The following is a 20531-nucleotide window of genomic DNA, read 5'->3' on the forward strand; positions in this document are numbered from 1 at the left end:
TCCAGCTCGTCAATAAGAGCGAAATACCAAACAAACCACGCGGCAGAGCAAGAATACCTCTAGAGCCATCCGATCCGGAAACCATTCTGCAGCTACTGAAAATCGGAAACCCGAACCTACCCACCAAAAACTGGAGGGTAGTTAAGGTGGAAGAGCCTTCAGGAAACTTCAGACATGTCACGCTGCTCCTGGACCAGGAAAGCGTTAAAGCACTGGACGACTGCAAGGGGATTGTGGCTTTCGGGTTCAACACCACTACCATCTGGACCTATCAGCCGAAAAAATCTCCTCGCACCCAGCGAAGAGAGTACGGCGGCCCTCGAGATGGATGTCGATAAGCCTCTCTCACAAGCTTCGACGATTGAGTCCGACTCGGAATCGAACAGCGAACTTGTGGACCCTTTTTTAATTCAACTCGAGGACGAGGATAGACTTTTAGATAGCGCTGATGACGCGAACGCCACAGTCATTGAATGTTCGTCTAAAAGTGCTGCAGATTAATCTGCACTACTCTAAGGCTGCCTCAGCAGCCCTCATTCTTCGTCCCTCTGGCCTCAGAGAATACATCATTCTCATCCAAGAACCTTGGATATCAAACGACAAGATATGCGGCCTGAAAGATAGGCGCTACACCTTGTTTCAAGGTGAGGCTAACGTTAAATCGCGCTCTTGTATTCTCATTCGAAAACATATTAATGCTTTTCTTCTTCCCTTTAGCAATGCTGACACCACTGCCATAGAGGTTGAAGCTGTCCACGGCCCTGCCTTACGACGCAGAGGAGGCGCCTCCTCCTGAAGCAGTGAGAAGGCTCGTCAATACGGCGCATCTGAACCAGAAACGCATCATTATTGGAGCAGACACTAATGCACATAATATTGTTTGGGGCAGTACAAACAACAACACACGAGGTGAGCAACTCTTTGATTATATTCCAGCGAATAAGCTTGATATATGTAATAGAGGTGATGTCACTACGTTTCTTAACTCGTCTAGAAGAGAGGTACTCGATATTACTCTTGCTAGCGAATCATGACATAACTGGTGCTGGACTGGAGCGTTGATAAACAGCACTCTTTTTCCGACCGCCATTATATTACATTCACTTTAAAAGCCGAAACGGCAAAACCCATGAAGTACCTTAACAAAAAACGTATGAATTGGATCAAATATAAAGAACATCTTGCCAATGGACTTCCTGATATCAGGCAGTTTGAAATGGTAAATAAAAACGATATCGAAAACGCTGTCAACATGATAACAAAGACGTGTCAAAGCGCAGCACGACAATCTTGCCCCCTGACAAAAACAGGAGGTAAGCATAAACCTTTTTGGTGGACTCCAGAAATCTCAGAACTTCGCAATCGAACTCGGAAACTCTTTAACCAATCTAAAATAACAGACGAATGGGAAGAATATCGACAATGTCTCAAAGACTTTAAGAAAGCTGTCAGAAGTGCAAAACGCACATCTTGGCGATCATACACTCAAGAATTAGAGAACACTTCAGAAGTAAGCAGACTACGCAAGATTCTTGCATCAAACCCAGTCTCTCCCAGTTTTATCATGACTCAAGATGGAACTTGGACTACTTCAACTGACCACACTCTTAGAATACTTCTAGAATCTCACTTTCCAGGCTGTGTTGCCAACTTACCTGCACTTCCCAACACTCTTCAGAGTAATTATGGGAATAGATCAGATCTAATCAGCTCTAATAGCATATCTACAGCAATACTAAGTTTTAAAAAATTTAAATCACCAGGTCCTGACAACATCATTCCAGCAGAACTTCAAGAAGGAATGGAAATTCTACTGCCTTGGTTAACAAGGACCTTTAGTAAGTGTTTAAATCTCTCTTACCTTCCGACAATTTGGAAGAAATCGAAGGTAGTATTCATTCCGAAACCGGGGAAGCCTTCACACTGCAAACCAAACGATTTCAGGCCCATTAGCCTAACCTCTTTTTGCTTAAAGGCTTTTGAAAAAGTCTTAGATGAGCAAATCAAAACCCAACTTGATACTAAGTTGATCTCTGAGACACAATATGCCTACACTAAAGGGAAATCGACTGAAACGGCACTTCATTCACTGGTGCAAACAGTGGAAACTTCCCTTCACAATAAGGAGTACTCTCTTGTCGCATTTATGGACATAGAAGGTACTTTTAATAATATTGAACCCAACGCTATTTTGTCTGAAATTGCCAAATTGGGTATTAATTACTCTATCCGAAAGATGATCGAACAAATGCTCCAAAATAGAATAATCACTTCAGAGCTTGGGTTAAGCCGCATGAGGCAATCCTCAAGGCGGAGTACTTTCACCCCTTCTCTGGAATCTCGCTGTAAACAGTTTGCTTCGAAATCTCGAAAAAGCAGGCTGCAAGGTTGTAGCCTATGCAGATGATATTGCTCTCTGCGTGTCAGGCAAACACCTGAATACCCTCACTGAGCTCATGCAACGCTCAATCAATATTCTGTCAAAATGGTGCACCGAATGCGGACTACATGCGAATCCAGCAAAGACAGATCTTGTTCTTTTCAATGGGAACCAACAATCTCCTCCACTGCAAACAATAAGTTTAAAAGGGGAATCATTACTTCTATCTGATTCAGCTAAATATCTAGAAGTTATTCTAGATAGGAAGTTGAGTTGGAAATTGAACATCGAAAACAGATGTAAAAAAGCTTTCATAGCTCTTTATACTTGTAAGAAAGCTATAGGAAAAACCTGGGGGTTTTCACCTCGGATCATTTATTAGATATATACCTCGATCATCAAACCGATACTCTTCTACGGTGTGGTTGTATGGTGGACAGCACTCGAAAAACGGTGTAGAGTAGCCACAATTGATCGAGTTCAAAGAACAGCCTGCCTCTTGATAATAGGATGCTTAAGTACAACACCTACTAAGGCTCTAAATACGTTGCTTCACTTGTTTCCGACATAGACTATCATGTAAGTCTTCCATCACCACCCTTGTTATTCTCCTGTTCACTCCCAACTAGGGAAGAATGGAAGACAAATCTTACCGAAATCGATGGCTCTCTGATTATACATACAGATGGTTCAAAACAAGACGGCAAAGTGGGATTTGGAATCCTTTCCAATTCCCCTCACATCAATCTATCATTTAGATTACCCGACTACTGTAGTGTATTCCAAGCGGAAGTATGCGCTATCTGGTATGCTACGAAAACTCTCTTAGAAAATATAATATCACTAGGGGATATCCGCTTTTTCACCGACAGTCAAGCGGCCGTTCGAGCACTCAGCTCCTCTTACACCCACTCAGATGTGGTTCGATGCTGTCTCTGATCTCTTTACGAGATAAGTGTTCAGAATTCTGTCCAAGTTATCTGGATACCGGGTCACAGTGGATTCGAAGGTAGCTGTAAAGCTGATGAGCTCGCAAGAGCTGGAGCTGCGCAATCAAATGTTAGTAATTTACCCACAATTCACATTCCGCTTTCAACATGTAAAATGCTCATTGATCGAGAATTTCACAGCATTGCTGATCGGAGGTGGCGATTGGAAATTACTTGCGTTACGACCAGACAAATCTGGCCATCCGATAATCTGAAACAGACAAAAACCCTTATAAGTCTTTCGAAACACGAACTAAGGCATATAATATCTCTTATCACCGACCACTGCCTTTTAGGCACTCACGCACGTGAGCTCGGGGTTCCTCAAAACGACCTGTGCAGATACTGCGGGGACGAAGGTGAGGAAGTATCGAGCAGGCATTTGCTGTGCAGTTGTCCCGGTCTAGCCAGAAGTCGACTCGCTCTTCTAGGCTCTCCAACAATTGACAATCTTTCAGTACTCTTGAACCTGAAAATCGAATCTCTCATCAAATTCTCGAAACGAATTAATATCTTTGACCAAAATCTACAATAAAAATCTCGGTTAGGTGGGGAAATCATATAACATAATGAGCTCTAGGGCAACACAACGGACCCAACTTGCGGTCTATGTGGTACTCCGATGCGGGGTCACCCTTAAACCAACCAACCAACCAAACAACAATAAGCCAAATTTAACAAAAGTAAAAAAAATAAATAAATAAAAAAAGTTAATATAAAAAAATAAAATAAATATAATAAAAAAATCTATATATAATAAAAATAATTAAAGCAGGTATTCAAAAAACATAAAAATCGAAAGAAATTAAAAAATAAATTGAGAGAATTAAGAAAAATATAAAATAAACCAACTAAATAATTATCAAAAATATATAAATAAAATTAATATAAAAGCAAACATGAAGTTAAAATTAACAAAATTAAAAAAAAAAAATACAAATACAAAAAATAAAATTAACAAAAATAAAAAAATTAACATAAAAAAATAAAATAAATATAATAAAAAAGCGAGTAAATTAATAAAAATATATAAAAAATTATAAACAAAAAAAAAAAAGAAATTAAAAAATAAGGAAAAAATAAAATAATATTAATTAAACAATTAAAAAAAAATGAGACTTGAGTGAGAGAATATAAACAAACCTTTGTTTACAAGTTACTTGTTTGTAAATATTCTGTGAATGTCTAAGTGAATATTGTGATTTTTAATAGTAAATAATAGTGAATAGCATTATATAAATAGCTCCAACACACTTTTTTCTCGAATGTGATGATATAGCGTGATTAAGGATTAGATATATCAGCCGAAAACGATCGGAAGAAAGGCACATACGCTCAGCCCGAACCAGCCCTATCTTAAGTTGATTAAGAGAACCGGATTTGGATAAGGTACTGTGATGCGTAGAGGACACAAAGGACGGTGAGTTTGATGCGCAAGCCTCATTTTCATTCATTAATTCATTTAAATTAAAATTAATAAAAATTAAGTGCCGGGTGCTAAATTGTGAGAGCAGGATAATATAAAAACCGTGGCAAGGATGTAGTTAGAGTTCTGAGATAAGCCATTTAACTTAAGCTCGAGCAGATGGCCGACAATGTTTTAAGGGTGAAACATTTATTTAATTAATTTATTACAATGTTGTAAACAAATCAGAATGCCACTGCCACTATTGCAAGCAAATAGAAGGACTAAAAGTGTTTGTGTTGAGCAGTTTTCACTTGTTGTTTATTTTCTATACCGACGTCATGGGCCTCGGAGAGGCGCAATGATATATGCACTCATTCGTGCTTATAAACCAGGTGAAGATAGTGACCCCAATCACCATCATTTCAAAATATTTCAACTTAGTACAATAAATTATATAACCTTTTCTGAAAACTTCCTTTTTTTTTCAAAACTAATAGCTTAAGTGAATAGCTTAACTTAAACAATGTTTTAAACATATTTAATTTTAATAAAGAGCAAAGAAGATTGATAATTCAATTTGTGGTCATAACGAAGTTTGTGGTACGTTATCGAGTAGCTGTACATTTATTCACAAAATACAAACATACTTTGCCCTATTTTATTTCCAAAACGTAATGTGTTGAAATATTTGATCCCAGGTATGTATTTTCTACAATGACTTCACATAAGGTTTCACCTCATTCGAAAAACCCATGCAACGCTAGTAGAAAATACTTATACGCAGTGTCATACCGGAACTATTGTACATAGATTAGCTATGCATGCTCATAGTTACACTAGCACAAGATTTCAAGTCCTATTTAAAAAATACACTTTTTAATAGCATTGATCAAAGTCCTATAACTCGGGGAAGGTATTCAATGGCTTGGCAGTAGCGAAAGTTTAGTAAGTTAAGATTCCATCTTTTTCTTACTTGTTCGTATGTTCCTCAACTGGGTTAAGTAATTGTGCTATAATGTGCTTGATGTTCAAAGAACGTGCTTAAATGAATAAGCTTTGTGCTGAAGTGGTCCTTCTCGGAAATATGACACTGAATTTGAAACAAATGCGCAAAACGTGCATACATCTCTACATGGAAATACTGTGTGTGTGCGAGCACACAGTCATTTAAAAGACAGGTGCATGAAGAAATTTGAAATAGCTGCAGATTACACACATACATGTGTACATATGCTCTATATGTTTGCTCTTAAGTCTATACTAAGCCTGACATAGTTAAATATAAACATACATGTGTGGCTTTGTAAACAAATAAATGACGTCGCGTATAATGCGACTGGGGGAAGTCACCGCTCATTTATACGCTTCCGTCTTTGCTATTTTTCTACTTTACACTAAGTTTTCCGTTCCACACAGCAATGTTTTTAATATACTCGTGCATACCCTGCAGTAAATCGGACTGCCCTCAGGCTAACGTTAAACGAGCCAATTTTGCAACGGCATCACTCGTCAGCAAATGGTTTCAGTGTTCCACTTTTATGGCGATTGGCTCATTTTGTGCTAGCTTTAAATTGTTTATTACACATTATTATGCAGATTAAAATGATATTCCAAGAGCACTGAAAAGTTAGGTGAGGTTAATATAAAATGTGAATGAAAATACGAAAAAAGTGGTATAAAGCAAAAAAATTTAAACAAACCTCTGAAATTAAGTTTGCTCAATCATATTGACTTTTCGCAACTCAAACGCTTCTATTCAATTGTTTTTCTACTAATCTGTGTATCTTACTCAATACATTTATATTTTCCTATGCAGTTGTATCCAGCACAGCTAGACCGAAACTGGCTAATTAAAAAAAAAAAATAGGTTGTCTGTAAAGTCGGTTAACTGACGATAGTTTAACGTGACAACGTCATAGAAAATTTTAATTTTATTTGTTTTATAGATATTTTGTATGGATTTAGAAAAGGAGGTATATGGAATCGCAATGAATTGATCAAGTTACATTTACACAAACGTGAAAAATTACGAAAGTTCAAGCAAGGTAACGCCGCATGAGCAAGATAAAAATAAAATACTTAAGCGTAAAATAAGTAGTTTCTAACATATGGTATTTCCCACGTTTGCTAAAAGAGTGTTATAATAGAAAAAGGACGTTTTAAGTTAAGTATACAAATATTACCGCCTGCTCTTCTTTTACGAAATTTATAAAATTATAGCGCCACCCGTTAATAGTGGCTGCTTTCGATTCACCAACACCTAGCGAGTACCGGCTTAAACAAAACATGTCCCTTGAATGTAACGTTGCATATGATTTGGCAGCACTGCTTTCATTTTGATAAACTGTTATTGCTATTGCTTTTCAAAGCGTTCCGCCTGAAAGTATGTGAAATAGGTTGAAGGTGCCCAATTATAAAGTGTCGTGCTCCTCACTACATGTTAGTCACTCTGTTATGTAGTTCCATTGCTTTTCAAAGCAACACACTTAAATAAAAAAAAATATCCCTACTTGTGCTCATAGTTTATTTGGTAAACGGCTATAAAGAAAATGGCTCGGGCATCGCTAAATTGTCGTTGCTTCCACATATAAATTTTCTACTTGGCGAGCAGCGGAATTCTTTAGCGAGCAGAGAAATGCTGTGTCGAAATGGCAAATATCTCATTAGAAAAACTTTTGTATATTATAGGTGCATAGGATCGTTTGAGATTTGCAAAAGTGAACTGTCATCGGTTAATTCAATGAACCCTTGAGGCATGCAGCAAATTATCTCTATATATTTTTTTAGAGATTGCTACTGAAATGCTAGTTCTTTGCTGAACATATATCCGGGTGGTACCGGAAATGTAGAACCAATCAAGTATTGTGGGAACATTGTAACATAAGATTGTTGCTTCTAAGACGTTGTTCAATAATTTTGCGCTATATTTTTTATCATGTGTCGTCTCAATAGCTATGTTTCAATAAGCTGATCAATAATCGGAATACAGATAAAAATTCCGTATCCAAGTGCAACTACAATGATGAGATCTTTATATGTGTCTAGTTCAATTTATGATTCGTTCTGTTCATTTTGGTTTTCATCGTTAGTTTGGCAGCACAGCCTTTTGTAATTCATATCACTGATAAGTGGATGTAAACATAACAATGAAGTTATGTGAATTATATCGGAAGAGCTTTTAATTCATGCCAAATAAGGTATTTTTAGAGAGATGATTACAGGCAATAGGGGTATTGATCCAAAAAAAACCCCCCCAAGGCGCATCTTAACTTCAGATTGTAGATTATGAATATGTAGTCCACTCTTCTGGATCTGACCATTTTCTTAAAACATTTCGATGTAATATTGGCATTTTCTCTCAAGCAATTTATCGATTATTTCTGATTTTGTTACCCCGGACGAGTTCCTTACCCTCAATATAGTCTCTTTTATAACTATCAACTCAGTTTAAAGCTATGAACTCAGTCTAAAAAAGACTGCAGTAGTCAGGTAGGCATAATCTTTGGTTCAGCTACAGCACTGATGCCGCTGCCAACCCTATTATTTAGCCTAGAGCCAGTAGGCCACTAGCCACTGGCCCTGATCCTTAACTATCCCATTAAAATCTGTTTGGAATTCTTGTGGGAAAAAAGTAGTAGAATAGCAAGGACATTTCTGGAGAGCTGAATAGTGAATATTTCTTTGTAATTTGTTTAGCGTTTTTTTTTATATGGAACCTTTACTTTGTTTGATGGGATTACCAGTCATTTGTGAATATTGTTAAGATATTGCGGGTAATATCAGGCCTCTTCTATTCACCATTTCCCCGCTCGCTATCTCTATGCTCGATTAACTTGACGAAAACTTTGCATGCGAAAGCAACAACAAAGTTATCGAGTAAGATTCGCCGCTAGCGAGTATGGCTATAGCTCATTAGGCGGCTCTGCCTTACCAACACACGTAATATAAGGCAGTTCTCTTCTCGCGCTGCCGACATATGTTCATTTGTGGCAGTTGCTTCACCCATTCGCCACTTGCTAATGCTTGGCGAAGAGAAGAGGCCTATATTCTTCATATCTTAAAGCTTCGTATTAGTAAGGCGATCTGCTTCTTTTCTGCCGACTCAGAATTCAGTTCAGTAACCAGTCCAAGGTTGTAGTTAACCAGTCTTTTCAAACAAGTGACTTAGGTTTCACTACAGGGTGTTTGTACAGGCACCTTATTAGGCATTTTAATTCTTAGAGAAAGGGGTTGGTATTTTTTCATTGCATTTCTTCCAACCGAGTTACACAATTTGGTATAAATATAAAAATCACTAAAATTCTGGTTATTTCAAAATGTCGGCAGATTTTTATAAAAATCTTACAATTCACAGATATTATTCGAAAAAAAAAAAGATTTTGCTACAAATTATGAATGAAAAACAAGACATTGAGAGGCTACAAAAGACGTGTTGAACCAAAATATTTGGGTGGAAGTCATAAAATATACCCAACTTTTCGATACTTTGGAAAACGAATATCGCTAGGTATATATAATATTATATATACATACATTTACACATTCCTCGTTTATTGTATTGCGTATGATTTTTTGTGGTATCTTCGTCAGTAGCGGTTGTGGTCTGTGGCATGCGATTTAATAATAATGTAAAAGTATATTGTTTACCAGCTAATCTAATTAATTAATTATGCTAATACTACCCTCGAGTATATTTATGTGGATTGCAAAGCACATAATTATACATAAGTGACGCAAGCGTACATGCAAACCCACGCAGATTTGGCTACCAAAGAATGCAATAATTTTTTAGTAGCGGTATTCGGATTTTTTAAGTGCCGCAAACTATATGAATGTAAATTTATCTAATACTAGCAAACCCGGCCCGCTTCGCTGGGCACACGAAAAATTCATGGATGATCAGGAAAAAAGACGATTGTTTCTTAGTTATTCATTTGCGTTGATTTGAAATTTAAAAACAATCTTCTTTTTTCCTGATTTTCAATTTATATTTTATATTTACTCAAAAACAAATAGAAAAACAAAAAATATTGTTTATGCCAAAGCGCTTGAGTAAAGAATAAAGAAATAAATAATATGAAAACCATATCTTTTCTGTTCTAAACCATATCTATTCTATTTTAGTGTGCTCAGCTTCAGTCGACGATGCCGCAATCGAGTTTTGTTTCTTTGTATTCCAACAAATTCCAACTTTATATATTTCACCTGAATTTAAACTTTCATAGTCCAATTTACTTGAAAGTGGAGTATTAACTGGATTACAACCATTCATGCCAAATTTTTCCAAGACTTTATTGATATAAGCCGATTGACTAAGTTCAATTTTATTTTTTGTCTACTGACTTTTATTCCGCCCGAAAATTCTACCAGAAAGGAAGGTAGGTATGAAAATTACCCCATATTAAAGCACTTATGAACAGCTTTCATTTGATATCCATATTGTACATACACAACCAAACGTTACCCGGGTCCACGTTTTGACCTATGTCTCGAGACCCCAGTCACGGAGCGGCATGAAAAATACTCTGTACTAACAGCTTCAATTTGATATCCATATTGTACAAACACATTCTAGGGTCCACGTTTTGGTCTCTATCTCGAGACCCTAGTCACGGAGCGGCATGAAAAATACTCTGAACTAAAGCATTCACCAACAGCTTCCGTTTGATACAAATATAGTACATACACATCCGAAGGTTACCCGGGTCCACGTTTTGACCTATATCTCGAGCCCTATCCACCAATAGGCATCCAAACTATAGGTAAACCATCTTCAATATCCACTTAACAAAGTGTGTAAGTTTGGTTTAATTCGGTGTAAAGACACGGCCGGTTAGCGAACACACACAAAAAGTTGACTTTATTTTATATATAAGATGTGTACATTTTTTTTTAATTTTTTAATCGAGCAATTTTCAAGTGAACCCATAAAAAATATAAGCTTTTAAATTGTATGTTATAAAATTTTTTTACAACTTGTAGATTGCATAGTTTTTGCAATCAAAAGCAGCAGAGTAAACAAAAATGAAGAAAGTGCAAAACACAACCGTAGACGCTTATATATTTAAGTATTTCAAATAACACACCATTTGAACGTGTTTTTCTGATTTTTTCCCGAATCGGTGTTTATGGACACGTACATATGTATGCATGTATATCTTTCAGGTATCTGGGAAAACCATCAATTCCCCCAATTAAAATTTTATTTACCTGCATTTCGTATACATGAGTATGTATACACGCTTGGGTTTATGTATGAATTATTTGCTTCATTGCTTGCAAAGCATTATTAGTTACGGCACATTAGCGACATTGTTGTACTAGTATTGTTTATATTTTTTTATATGCGTTTTTTTGTTATATTTGTTTTTTTTTGTGCTTTCCAGTGATTAGTGATGTGAGTTGCCAAAAAATTTTGGCAGCACATTTCGGCTTTTAACTGAAAGCAATATTTCATCTAAGTACACACATTTAACAAACTACTGAGCATTAAGTAATTCTAAAAAAATATGCAACAAATATTCAACAGTAAATTAATTTTTTATTGCCAATTTTTTAAATTTTGTTAAATAAGGAATAATATTAAAAGGCTTTCCTGTGCCTTAAAATTGAGAATATTTTCTCATAATATTTCTTTACCTCGATTAGATGGTGTCCGGTGGTAAAGAGTGGAGAATGTGAGGTAGACTAGAGATACGGGTTGTTTATTATGTAGTTGCCGATATTTTGTTGGGCACAGAGGCACCATATTTTATTTATTTAAGTTTGATAGCTCGACTGACTCAGCACTAATGACTGCTAAATGCCAATGGCAATCCAGATTTCTACCAGCCCGCATAGTTGTGTGTGATGCTGTGATGCCACGCATCCATATATAGTGCGGCTAATTACTTTAGGGTATTGAATAATATGTCAGTTTTTTTAAACTCTTTGTTAAGTCAAGTTTCAACTTCCATCGATGATTTTGTGTATCATCTTTAGGAGAAACTTAAATACTCGAACCCTTTTCATCATCTGAAATGCAAACAATTTTGAATTTCACATACCTAGGTTGAGGGAATTTGTATACCATTGTCATCAAATTCGAACAATTTACTCCGTTTTAATAAAGGTCTTTTTTTTTACAATAATTATTGATTTAATTAGTGACACGCAATTGGACATCATCGAACAAATTTTGCTGAAAGACTTTCTCATGTTCCCGTACAAAATGCAAACTGTGTATCAGTTAATGCCTGCTTAAAGGACGTTCACATATGCAGTAACTAGCAATAAATCCTCAAAATTATTCCACCCGTTCACATATATCAGATTACCTCCAAAATTGACAATCAACTGCTCACACTGCTTTGAAAGGGTTTTCTTCATAGAAATTGCATTGGTGGAATATTTTGGAGTTTTTGTTTGGTTTAATTATTATTACCGATATAAAGAAAAGACAAAGAGAAGGAATAGCACATTTAGTTGCGCAATAGTTGCGCTACTAGTAGGAAACAGTTGGAGGAAATCCGTAAACGACGTTTACTGAGGTTTCAAAAAATATAGCAGCAATACGCATTCGAAATTCAATATTACATTTTATAATAAGTAATAAGAGGACAAAGCGTTTATGGACACACACTTTTTTCTTTTATAATATATTAATGCATAGTTAATAATACCTAACAATAATTTTATTAGAATTATGTCTACAAGCCTGTTTTCTTTGCCGGCATCTATTTTATTTAGTTTTTACTTTGACGTTTCTCTTTACATTCGTAAAAATAATTATCACAGAAAACACATGGTTGTATGTGAAAAAGTATGGTAATAATGCAGGAATTTTTTATAACCTCAGATTTCGGGAGAGAAATTTTGTATGGGTAATCTCGCTTTTTAATTACGGATTGGGAGTTAAGCACGAAAAAGTATATAGATAATCTACTTATGTGTGAGCGTATTATTACCGTCAGTCGTATGTGAATTACTGTCGAGCCATCTTCAATCTCAACAACGAAGAGGACGATTCCGTGTCGAAAATCATCATGAGCGTCGAGGCGCATTTCCACTTAAGAGGTTACGTCAATAAGCAAAAGCTTCATTTGTGGGCTACTGAAAATCTGCGAGGAATGCACGAAGGGATATTCCATTCACTCAAAGCCACTGTGCTGTGCGGCGTTTTCGCGGAACTGATTGGGCCGTATTCTTTTTTTTTTTTTTGACGCCATCGCAAAACAGTCACTGTTACGAATGAACGCTGCAGGACCGTGATAACTGATTTCTTCATACCGGAAATGGATGAGCGGTGCTTGGGGAACCTTTGATTTGTGTAATCTCTGGTTTCGGCTAAACAAATCGAAAAGTTATGAGAATCCCATTATAAAAATTTGAGCGCCAACTTAGCATAGTCTCAGCTATTAATGAAAATCAATAAGAAAACATCTGATTGGATGGCTTTTCAAACATGACAAAAAAATTTTTTTTGATCAATGTTATGAAATATAAATGAAAATGAATTGCATACAAAATGTATTTTAAAAATTATATTTTAACCTAAAAAACTAAAAAGAATTGTAAAAATGTTAAAAAAGGCTCAAGATATTTGCCTTTAAAAAACTGCGTATAAAAATTTTCAACATTAAATAAATCTCAAAATTTTTAAACTTTAAGCTTGCTTAACTTTAAACTCTAGCTTGCAAATAACTCAAAATTCAGAAAAATTTAAGACCGTGTTCATAATACTTGGTTTACTTTATATGAAATCGCTCACTTGTCAACCGGATTTGGCTTCAGGCCGAGTGCTTAGGATCGAGTGTTTTCTTCTTTTAGTACTCCATTGCCTAGTAATTGATTTTCTCCTTGTTGTTCTTAATGGATGAAAAGCGCAAACATTTACTAAGTGATTGACACTGTGCGAAGTGAGAATGGCCTATTCGCTAATCCAACCATTAATCTTGTTCTCCTTACTATATATAAGGATAAGCTTGTGCGGGACAGCATACTGAAAGGAAGCATAGTTCAGATTTCTTACGATACAAAGTGTTTAGGAAATATTTAGTTGAGCATAAGTCCACTAAACTTTAGCAGTGCATGTACGAATCTACAATTCTATAATTCTATGCCACCTATGGGTGGGATCGACTTTCAATTAATAAAGTGAAAAATTCGCTTACCAAATGGTTAATCAGAAGAGATCTTTCCTTGCGACATTTGGCTTTTTTCTTGATTCACTAGTACAATCAATCTACGTTTTACAAGCGAGGAGCTGAGAGTCTCCCTATTTCAAGCTCAAAAAAAAGGGGTTCGACAATGCAAATCACTAATTACGACTTAATTATGTTGGTAAGCATAACGAAGTTTTTTTTTTATTTGGGGCTCAAGACATAACGGAGCACTTGCGAAGGAAACGAGTGAACATTCAGCCGGTATAGGCTCACATAACCACCGTCAAATGCGTGGGTTATAAGTGGGCTAGGCTCTTAGTACGCTCAGTCCCAGATGATCCACTTACCTAGATATTAATTCTCTTCTTTATATGACTGCAGTTTTCATCAGTCAGTTTTTATGCGAGCCAGATTTCGTGGTTCAAAGGCCAAAATACGCACATTAAATGGGGAAACCCTTTTGCTATCAATAAAAGGTGGAAAAACACTTTTTACGCATCTACGTCACAACAACAATATACTCAGTTCGATCAAAACTTTCGTTGATTTTTATGTACAGATATTCTGAAACGAATGCTCGAAATTATTTTTATATGTAGAAATAACACAATACCGCGGCAAAAAAACTCACAAATTTTTAAGCCACTTCACACATCCATTCTGTTATAGGTATTATCAGAATTTTTGTATATCAGAATTTAATTCTCTATAAAACTGCTTGTCCATAATTTTATAGAGGTTGTTATTAAAAATTTTGAAATGTTTGCTGAAAATGTGTTAAATTTTTTTATATTTTGTACAAATTTGAAACTTTGAGCTATAAGAAAAATTTTTTTTTTAAATAAGTAGTCAAAACTTTGCTCTGAATCCTAGTACTTTGGTGTTTTAATGCAGTGTATGTATGTATGTATAAGTAAACTCAAACTCGTATCTAATTTAGTTTATAAAGACATAAGTTTTAAATCCAACTAACGAATAGTATAAATTGCTTGTCATTCACAGAATTCTACTTCAGCTGATTTGAAAATTAAATATGAGCCTACATTCAGGCGTACAGACATGCAATAAAAATTTTTCAATTAAGTTGCATTGGCAATAAAATGCAACCATAGCAACAAAGAAATTAATTTAGTCAATGTAACTGAACTAGAATATTTCCCGTTATATGAGCTCATCCCTTGAAACACAACGAGCATTTGCAGCGCAGCAAAATGTTGATAAAAGAATACCGTATACCCTTACCGCTCACGGTCGAGGAGTATCGCATCGCTCAGCTGTATATGATAGCGGTAAGTGGCGCCTTATGGCCACCAACAGTGGCGTTGCAATCAAAGCAAAGTAAATACAAATCATTTCATCAAATTGCTTTTTTTCTCCCTCTCTTTGTGCAGAAAAAGAGTCGCGAAGAAAGTCATGGCGAGGGCAGTGGTGTGGAAATTATCATTAATGAACCCTACAAAGACGGGCCCGGAGGGAATGGCCAGTATACAAAGAAAATCTATCATGTTGGCAGCCATTTGCCCGGTTGGATAAAAAGTGAGTTAAATGGCAATTAAGCGAACTAAGTATCTACTCAATTAAATTTAATGAGCGTTGCTAATGAATACTTACTGCTGTTGTTGTTTGCATTCTTAATTATTAAATTATTGTTGTCACTCAGGTTTATTGCCAAAGAGCGCTTTGACGGTGGAGGAGGAGGCGTGGAACGCTTATCCATACACACGCACGCGCTACACCTGCCCCTTTGTGGAGAAATTCTCACTCGATATTGAAACTTATTACTTCCCAGATAACGGTTATCAGGACAATGTATTCAAGTTGAGCGGCAGCGATCTGAGAAATCGCATTGTGGGTGAGTCACCGTAAATCTTTATATATTTGCATCCTTCACTACCATTCCACATTCCCTTTTTGCTCTTATCCTTTACATGTAGATGTCATTGATATCGTCAAAGATCAACTCTATGGCGGTGATTATGTGAGGGAAGAGGATCCTAAACTATTTGTATCTGAGAAAACTGGTCGCGGACCATTGGTTGATGAATGGCTGGAAGAGTATTGGCGCGAGGTGAAAGGCAAGAAGCAACCGACTGCACGAAATATGTCGCTTATGTGCGCATACAAAATCTGTCGTGTCGAATTCCGTTACTGGGGTATGCAAACCAAGCTCGAGAAGTTCATACACGATGTAGCATTGCGGAAAACTATGTTGCGTGCACATCGACAGGCATGGGCATGGCAAGATGAGTGGTACGGTTTGACAATTGAAGATATACGTGAGATTGAGCGTCAAACGCAGCTTGCGTTGGCGAAGAAGATGGGCGGTGGCGAAGAAAGCGAGAGTGATGCGGAAGATGGTGTGTTGCACAGATATATACAAAAATACGATTTTAAAAACTATTTGGGCATTGCTCACATTTGCTTTTAGCAGACAGCGTGGCAGACTTGCACGGTAGACCCATTACTAGCAGTACAGGCAGTGAACGTCGGAAGTCTGGTGGTGCGCCGCCACCGATTGTAACCCAAGAGCCGCCAAGCACTGAGGGCACTTCAGATGAGGATGAAGAGGAGGAAGCGGCACAGGAAGTGAGTGCACGTTCACGTTCGCAGAGCATTCAACTGACTAAGTCGAAATTCGGCTCGAAAGGTGCACTGCACTCACCAGTTGGATCGGCGCATAGCTTCGATTTGCAGGTTTGTTGAAATTTATTGACAAATTAATCATTTCTCTTTTTGGTTTCTTCGTTTTGGTGTTGGAAACTTATAAGATTTTTATAAATGTGAATGTTCATATATGTTTTTATGTGGCTGAATCTTTGTTGTATGCTTTAATTGTCAGAAAGATCCTTGGAATATCTTGAAAGTCGTTAATAACGACGACACTCGAAGGCATTAAGTTTTCGGAACGGCAATGCGATGAAATCGCAAATACGGAAAATTATAGACAGACGTAATATCAGAAATGTGTAAGATTGCGAGATGTAGTTTGAAAATTTGTCTAAGTTGTTTGTTAAGTATTTTCTTAAAAAAATATCTTTTAATTTTTGAGAGATTCCCAATTTGTTTAAGCTGTAGCAGATATATAAGGGGCTTACTTGGGATTGTTGGCATCGATGGTATCATAGTCAAAGTGCGGAAAAGGTCTGTTAAATTGAAAAAAATTGAGTACTAAAGGAAGACTGCACAGCTGGAATATTTTTTGCATCCGAAGGCTTGCATTCATAGCAGACAACTCATCAAAGGCTAAGAGATCTTTGAAAGTATCAGTCCTAATCGTCAGATCGGCAACATTTTTCTTAAAAGATATTTCATCTAAGCTCAACCAAGAATGAGAATTCAAATAAGATGTCTCATCATCCCTCCATACATAGTCAGCATTCTGTCTTAGTATAGAGATTCAACCGCTGAAGAAGCGAATGCGTTCGATTATGTCAAGTGAGGTAACTTGAGTGTAATCTTAAGCCGCCCCAGTCCACGTCATTCCTTTTAAAGTGGTATCGAAGAACTTTTGCTTACTTGAGGTCCCAAACTCACGCCAGAACTTATCACGCTTGTTAGTATATTACTGTATATTGTTTATGCCAGATAATCGCAGCTGTCATTTCATGCGGTTAAAGTTAGAGGACGAAAGTCATTGAATCGAGTTTATCATATAACTCAAACTAGCAACACTCTCTTGGGCATTTTTTATATAAATGACACATTGAAAATGTTCATCTTTCTTAACTTCGGCAACTCTATTTGTAAGATTTCTAGAATGCCGTTACGAAAGGTGAATCAGAGCGTAGAAAGCCTTTTTCTGTATAGAGCAATGCAAGCACACAAGAGGTGCACACGGTTTCCTCCTCTTTACTATCTCGACAGCTTCGACAAAAGTTATTATGTGATACCCCCAGTCGATTTTGTGCAGCCATGTTTTCATTCTGTCCAAGTTTCCTAGTAATGAAGGTTACTTATGCTTTACCATATTGATCACGTCAATCTTTTCCAACTGTTCTAAGGTTGCTGAGTTGAATCCAGTTAAGAAATTCTAATGTAGAATATAGACCTATCATTATATTACCTTTCCAGACAAAAGCGCTCCAATGGATAATGCATTCTCAGATAAAGTCTTTCGCTACGGCGCTTATTAAGGTTTCAGATGATATCAGACTTAATACTGACAACAAACCTTGTAACCTCTCTAACACTTCTGGACTATTCCAATGTTTTCGGCACTGTTGAGCACGGATTACTTGGCTAAAAACTTAAAAAATTAGTCTACTTTTCAGTGCCAGCATTGAGTTTAATAAAACCATACCTCAATGATTGTACGTAAGCAGTATGCGCCAGTCACATCTAATCCAGTTTTTTGCCTATACCTCATTGTGTTCCCTCTCCATGGTTAAATTTTTAGAATGCTAGTTGTCCGAATGGGTTGCCGCCGTAGCCGAATGGGTTGGTGAGAACGTCGGTTCGAATCTCGGTGAAACACCAAAATTAAGAAAAACATTTTTCAAATAGCGGCCGGCCCTCGGCAGGCAATGGCAAATCTTCGAAAGTATTTCTGCCATGAAAAAGCTCCTCATAATAATATTTGCCGTTCGGAGTCGGCTTGAAACTGCAGGTCCCTCCATATGTGGAACAACATCAAGACGCACACCACAAATAGGAGGAGGAGCTCGGCCAAACACCCAAAAAGGGTGTACGCGCCAATTATAATATATATATATATAGTTGTCCTTTTGTGTCTGCCAATAAATGTATTAATACCTCAATACCGACTTAGAAAACGTTAATTGGTAGGCCTCCGATAATGAAATAAATATTTTGCGCGAGCTTTTCCTCCGTCTTGATGTTGTTCCACTAATGAAGGAAGTTTAAGCCGACTCCGAACGACGAACGGTTTTTTATTAGCAGCTTTTTCAAAGCAGAAATACAATTGGATATTTGCCATTGGCTGCCGAAGGGCGTCCGCTATTAGAAAAAAACTTTTTCTGTCAATTGCTGTTTCATGCACGGAGATTCAAACCATAATGGGTTGCTCTTAAATCCATTTAAATCGCAGCACAGCGTTATTTACAAAAATAAATTTAGTTAAGTGAAGCTGATCAATTCCGTTATAAAATTTGTGGATACTGCAAGAAACCTAGGAAATATTTTCAACAGAACTCTGACTTGGAAAGACTAATAGGCAAAGTCTATGTGTTCAGTATAAAATTTTTGACGACTCAAGTCCCGCCGGTTAAAATTACGCCAACTGTTACGGAAAAAATATTGGAACGCCTTTCCTATTAAAAAAAAGCAAGTTCAATTTTTTTGTCCTTTTAATTTTATGGTCTAATAGCATGCAAAATCATTTTCAATGACAACATAGTTTGCTTGTTCGCAGACTCAAGATTTTTTAAAATTATAAACCTTTTCAAGGATAGGTAGGTAGGGAAAATGGTTGAAGTACCACTCTGACACTCCCCAAGTAACACTAAAGCGCCGTTTTGATAGGATTAAGATACCTCCAACAAGAAGATATCTACAGCCAGCCAGAGCTGTTAGGGAGAAGATTGATGGGATTTAGGTTGGTGCACTACCCCTGGAGCACCCAGTGACCTTAATCGTCTAGCTGCCAAATCCGGACATTTACAGAGAAAGTGCTCAACATCTCCTGCTCTGAAAGGTCGACAAAGTTTCTGCAAGGGGGGTTAAATGATAACGGCAAGGATAAATCCTAAGCATTTCTATGAATTTATTTGTGTTGATGTTTCTCGCACATGATACACAACTATACCAGCATATAAAAAAGTAATATACCGGATTTGTCGAACAAAATAGGCAAATGTAGCCTTTCTTAATTGATCGCTTTCAAGATATTTAGGTACCTTTTCTTTATTAAATTCAAACTTTGTATTTATCTATCTTACTGTTACTTATTTTAATTGTTTTATTTAATATTTCACAAAAACCAAAATCTACTTAAAGCCGCATGCTAAGAATGTTCATCATAAAAACGTAAGTTTTGTATACCATATAAATGTATGTATATATGTATTTAGTTTGTTGGCTTTATTTTGGATTATGTATAGAAATCTCCTCTCCTAAGCCAAATAAAAAAACTCGCAGCAAAAACACTAAGAAATTCCACTTTCAGGTTGCAAATTGGCGCATGGAGCGTCTCGAAGTGGACACTAAATCCAACTCCGACGAAGAATTTTTCGATTGCGTTGGTATGTATTGGTATTGGTTTCTCTTTTGTTTCACACCCTCTCTTATAACATTCTTTTCAGATACTAATGAGACCAACTCCCTCGCTAAATGGAGTTCACTTGAGTTGCTCGGCGAGGGCGACGATAGTCCGCCACCGGGCAGTGGTGCCGCCTACAAAGACAGTCAAGAAGACAGTATTTTCAATCAAGACTTCCTAATGCGTGTCGCATCCGAGCGTGGCACTAAGCGACAACTGCGCTCTTCAGCCAGCATAGATCGCAGCCATGATACGTCGCCGCCTGGCTCGCCAAGCACGCCATCCTGTCCCACCACCATACTTATACTTGTAGTACATGCGGGCAGCGTTTTAGGTAAACAAGCACAAGCACAAGCATGAAAATTAATACACTTAATCCTGTACTTATTTAATT

At 36.8% G+C, this 20531-nt stretch overlaps 1 protein-coding gene across 15 annotated transcripts in view; it reads left to right on the forward strand.

The window, feature by feature from the left end:
• Positions 1-20531, forward strand: part of LOC129239612 (protein retinal degeneration B) — a 64425-nt gene that overhangs the window by 31138 nt on the left and 12756 nt on the right. For 11 of the 15 annotated variants that reach the window (XM_054875247.1, XM_054875249.1, XM_054875252.1 and 8 more), the window contains exons 2-8: positions 14923-15209; positions 15312-15456; positions 15581-15772; positions 15855-16277; positions 16349-16614; positions 20045-20120; positions 20181-20471. In XM_054875247.1, coding sequence (XP_054731222.1) covers positions 15132-15209; positions 15312-15456; positions 15581-15772; positions 15855-16277; positions 16349-16614; positions 20045-20120; positions 20181-20471 — 1471 coding nt within the window. In that variant the 5' untranslated portion in view covers positions 14923-15131. Of the gene's footprint in view, positions 1-891; positions 910-4702; positions 4790-14922; positions 15210-15311; positions 15457-15580; positions 15773-15854; positions 16278-16348; positions 16615-19875; positions 19906-20044; positions 20121-20180; positions 20472-20531 lie in introns of those variants that run through there. The other 4 variants (XM_054875254.1, XM_054875245.1, XM_054875241.1 and 1 more) reach the window with 4 other exon arrangements.

This window comes from Anastrepha obliqua, chromosome 2, assembly GCF_027943255.1.
Source record: "Anastrepha obliqua isolate idAnaObli1 chromosome 2, idAnaObli1_1.0, whole genome shotgun sequence".
Taxonomy (NCBI): Eukaryota; Metazoa; Arthropoda; class Insecta; order Diptera; family Tephritidae; genus Anastrepha; species Anastrepha obliqua.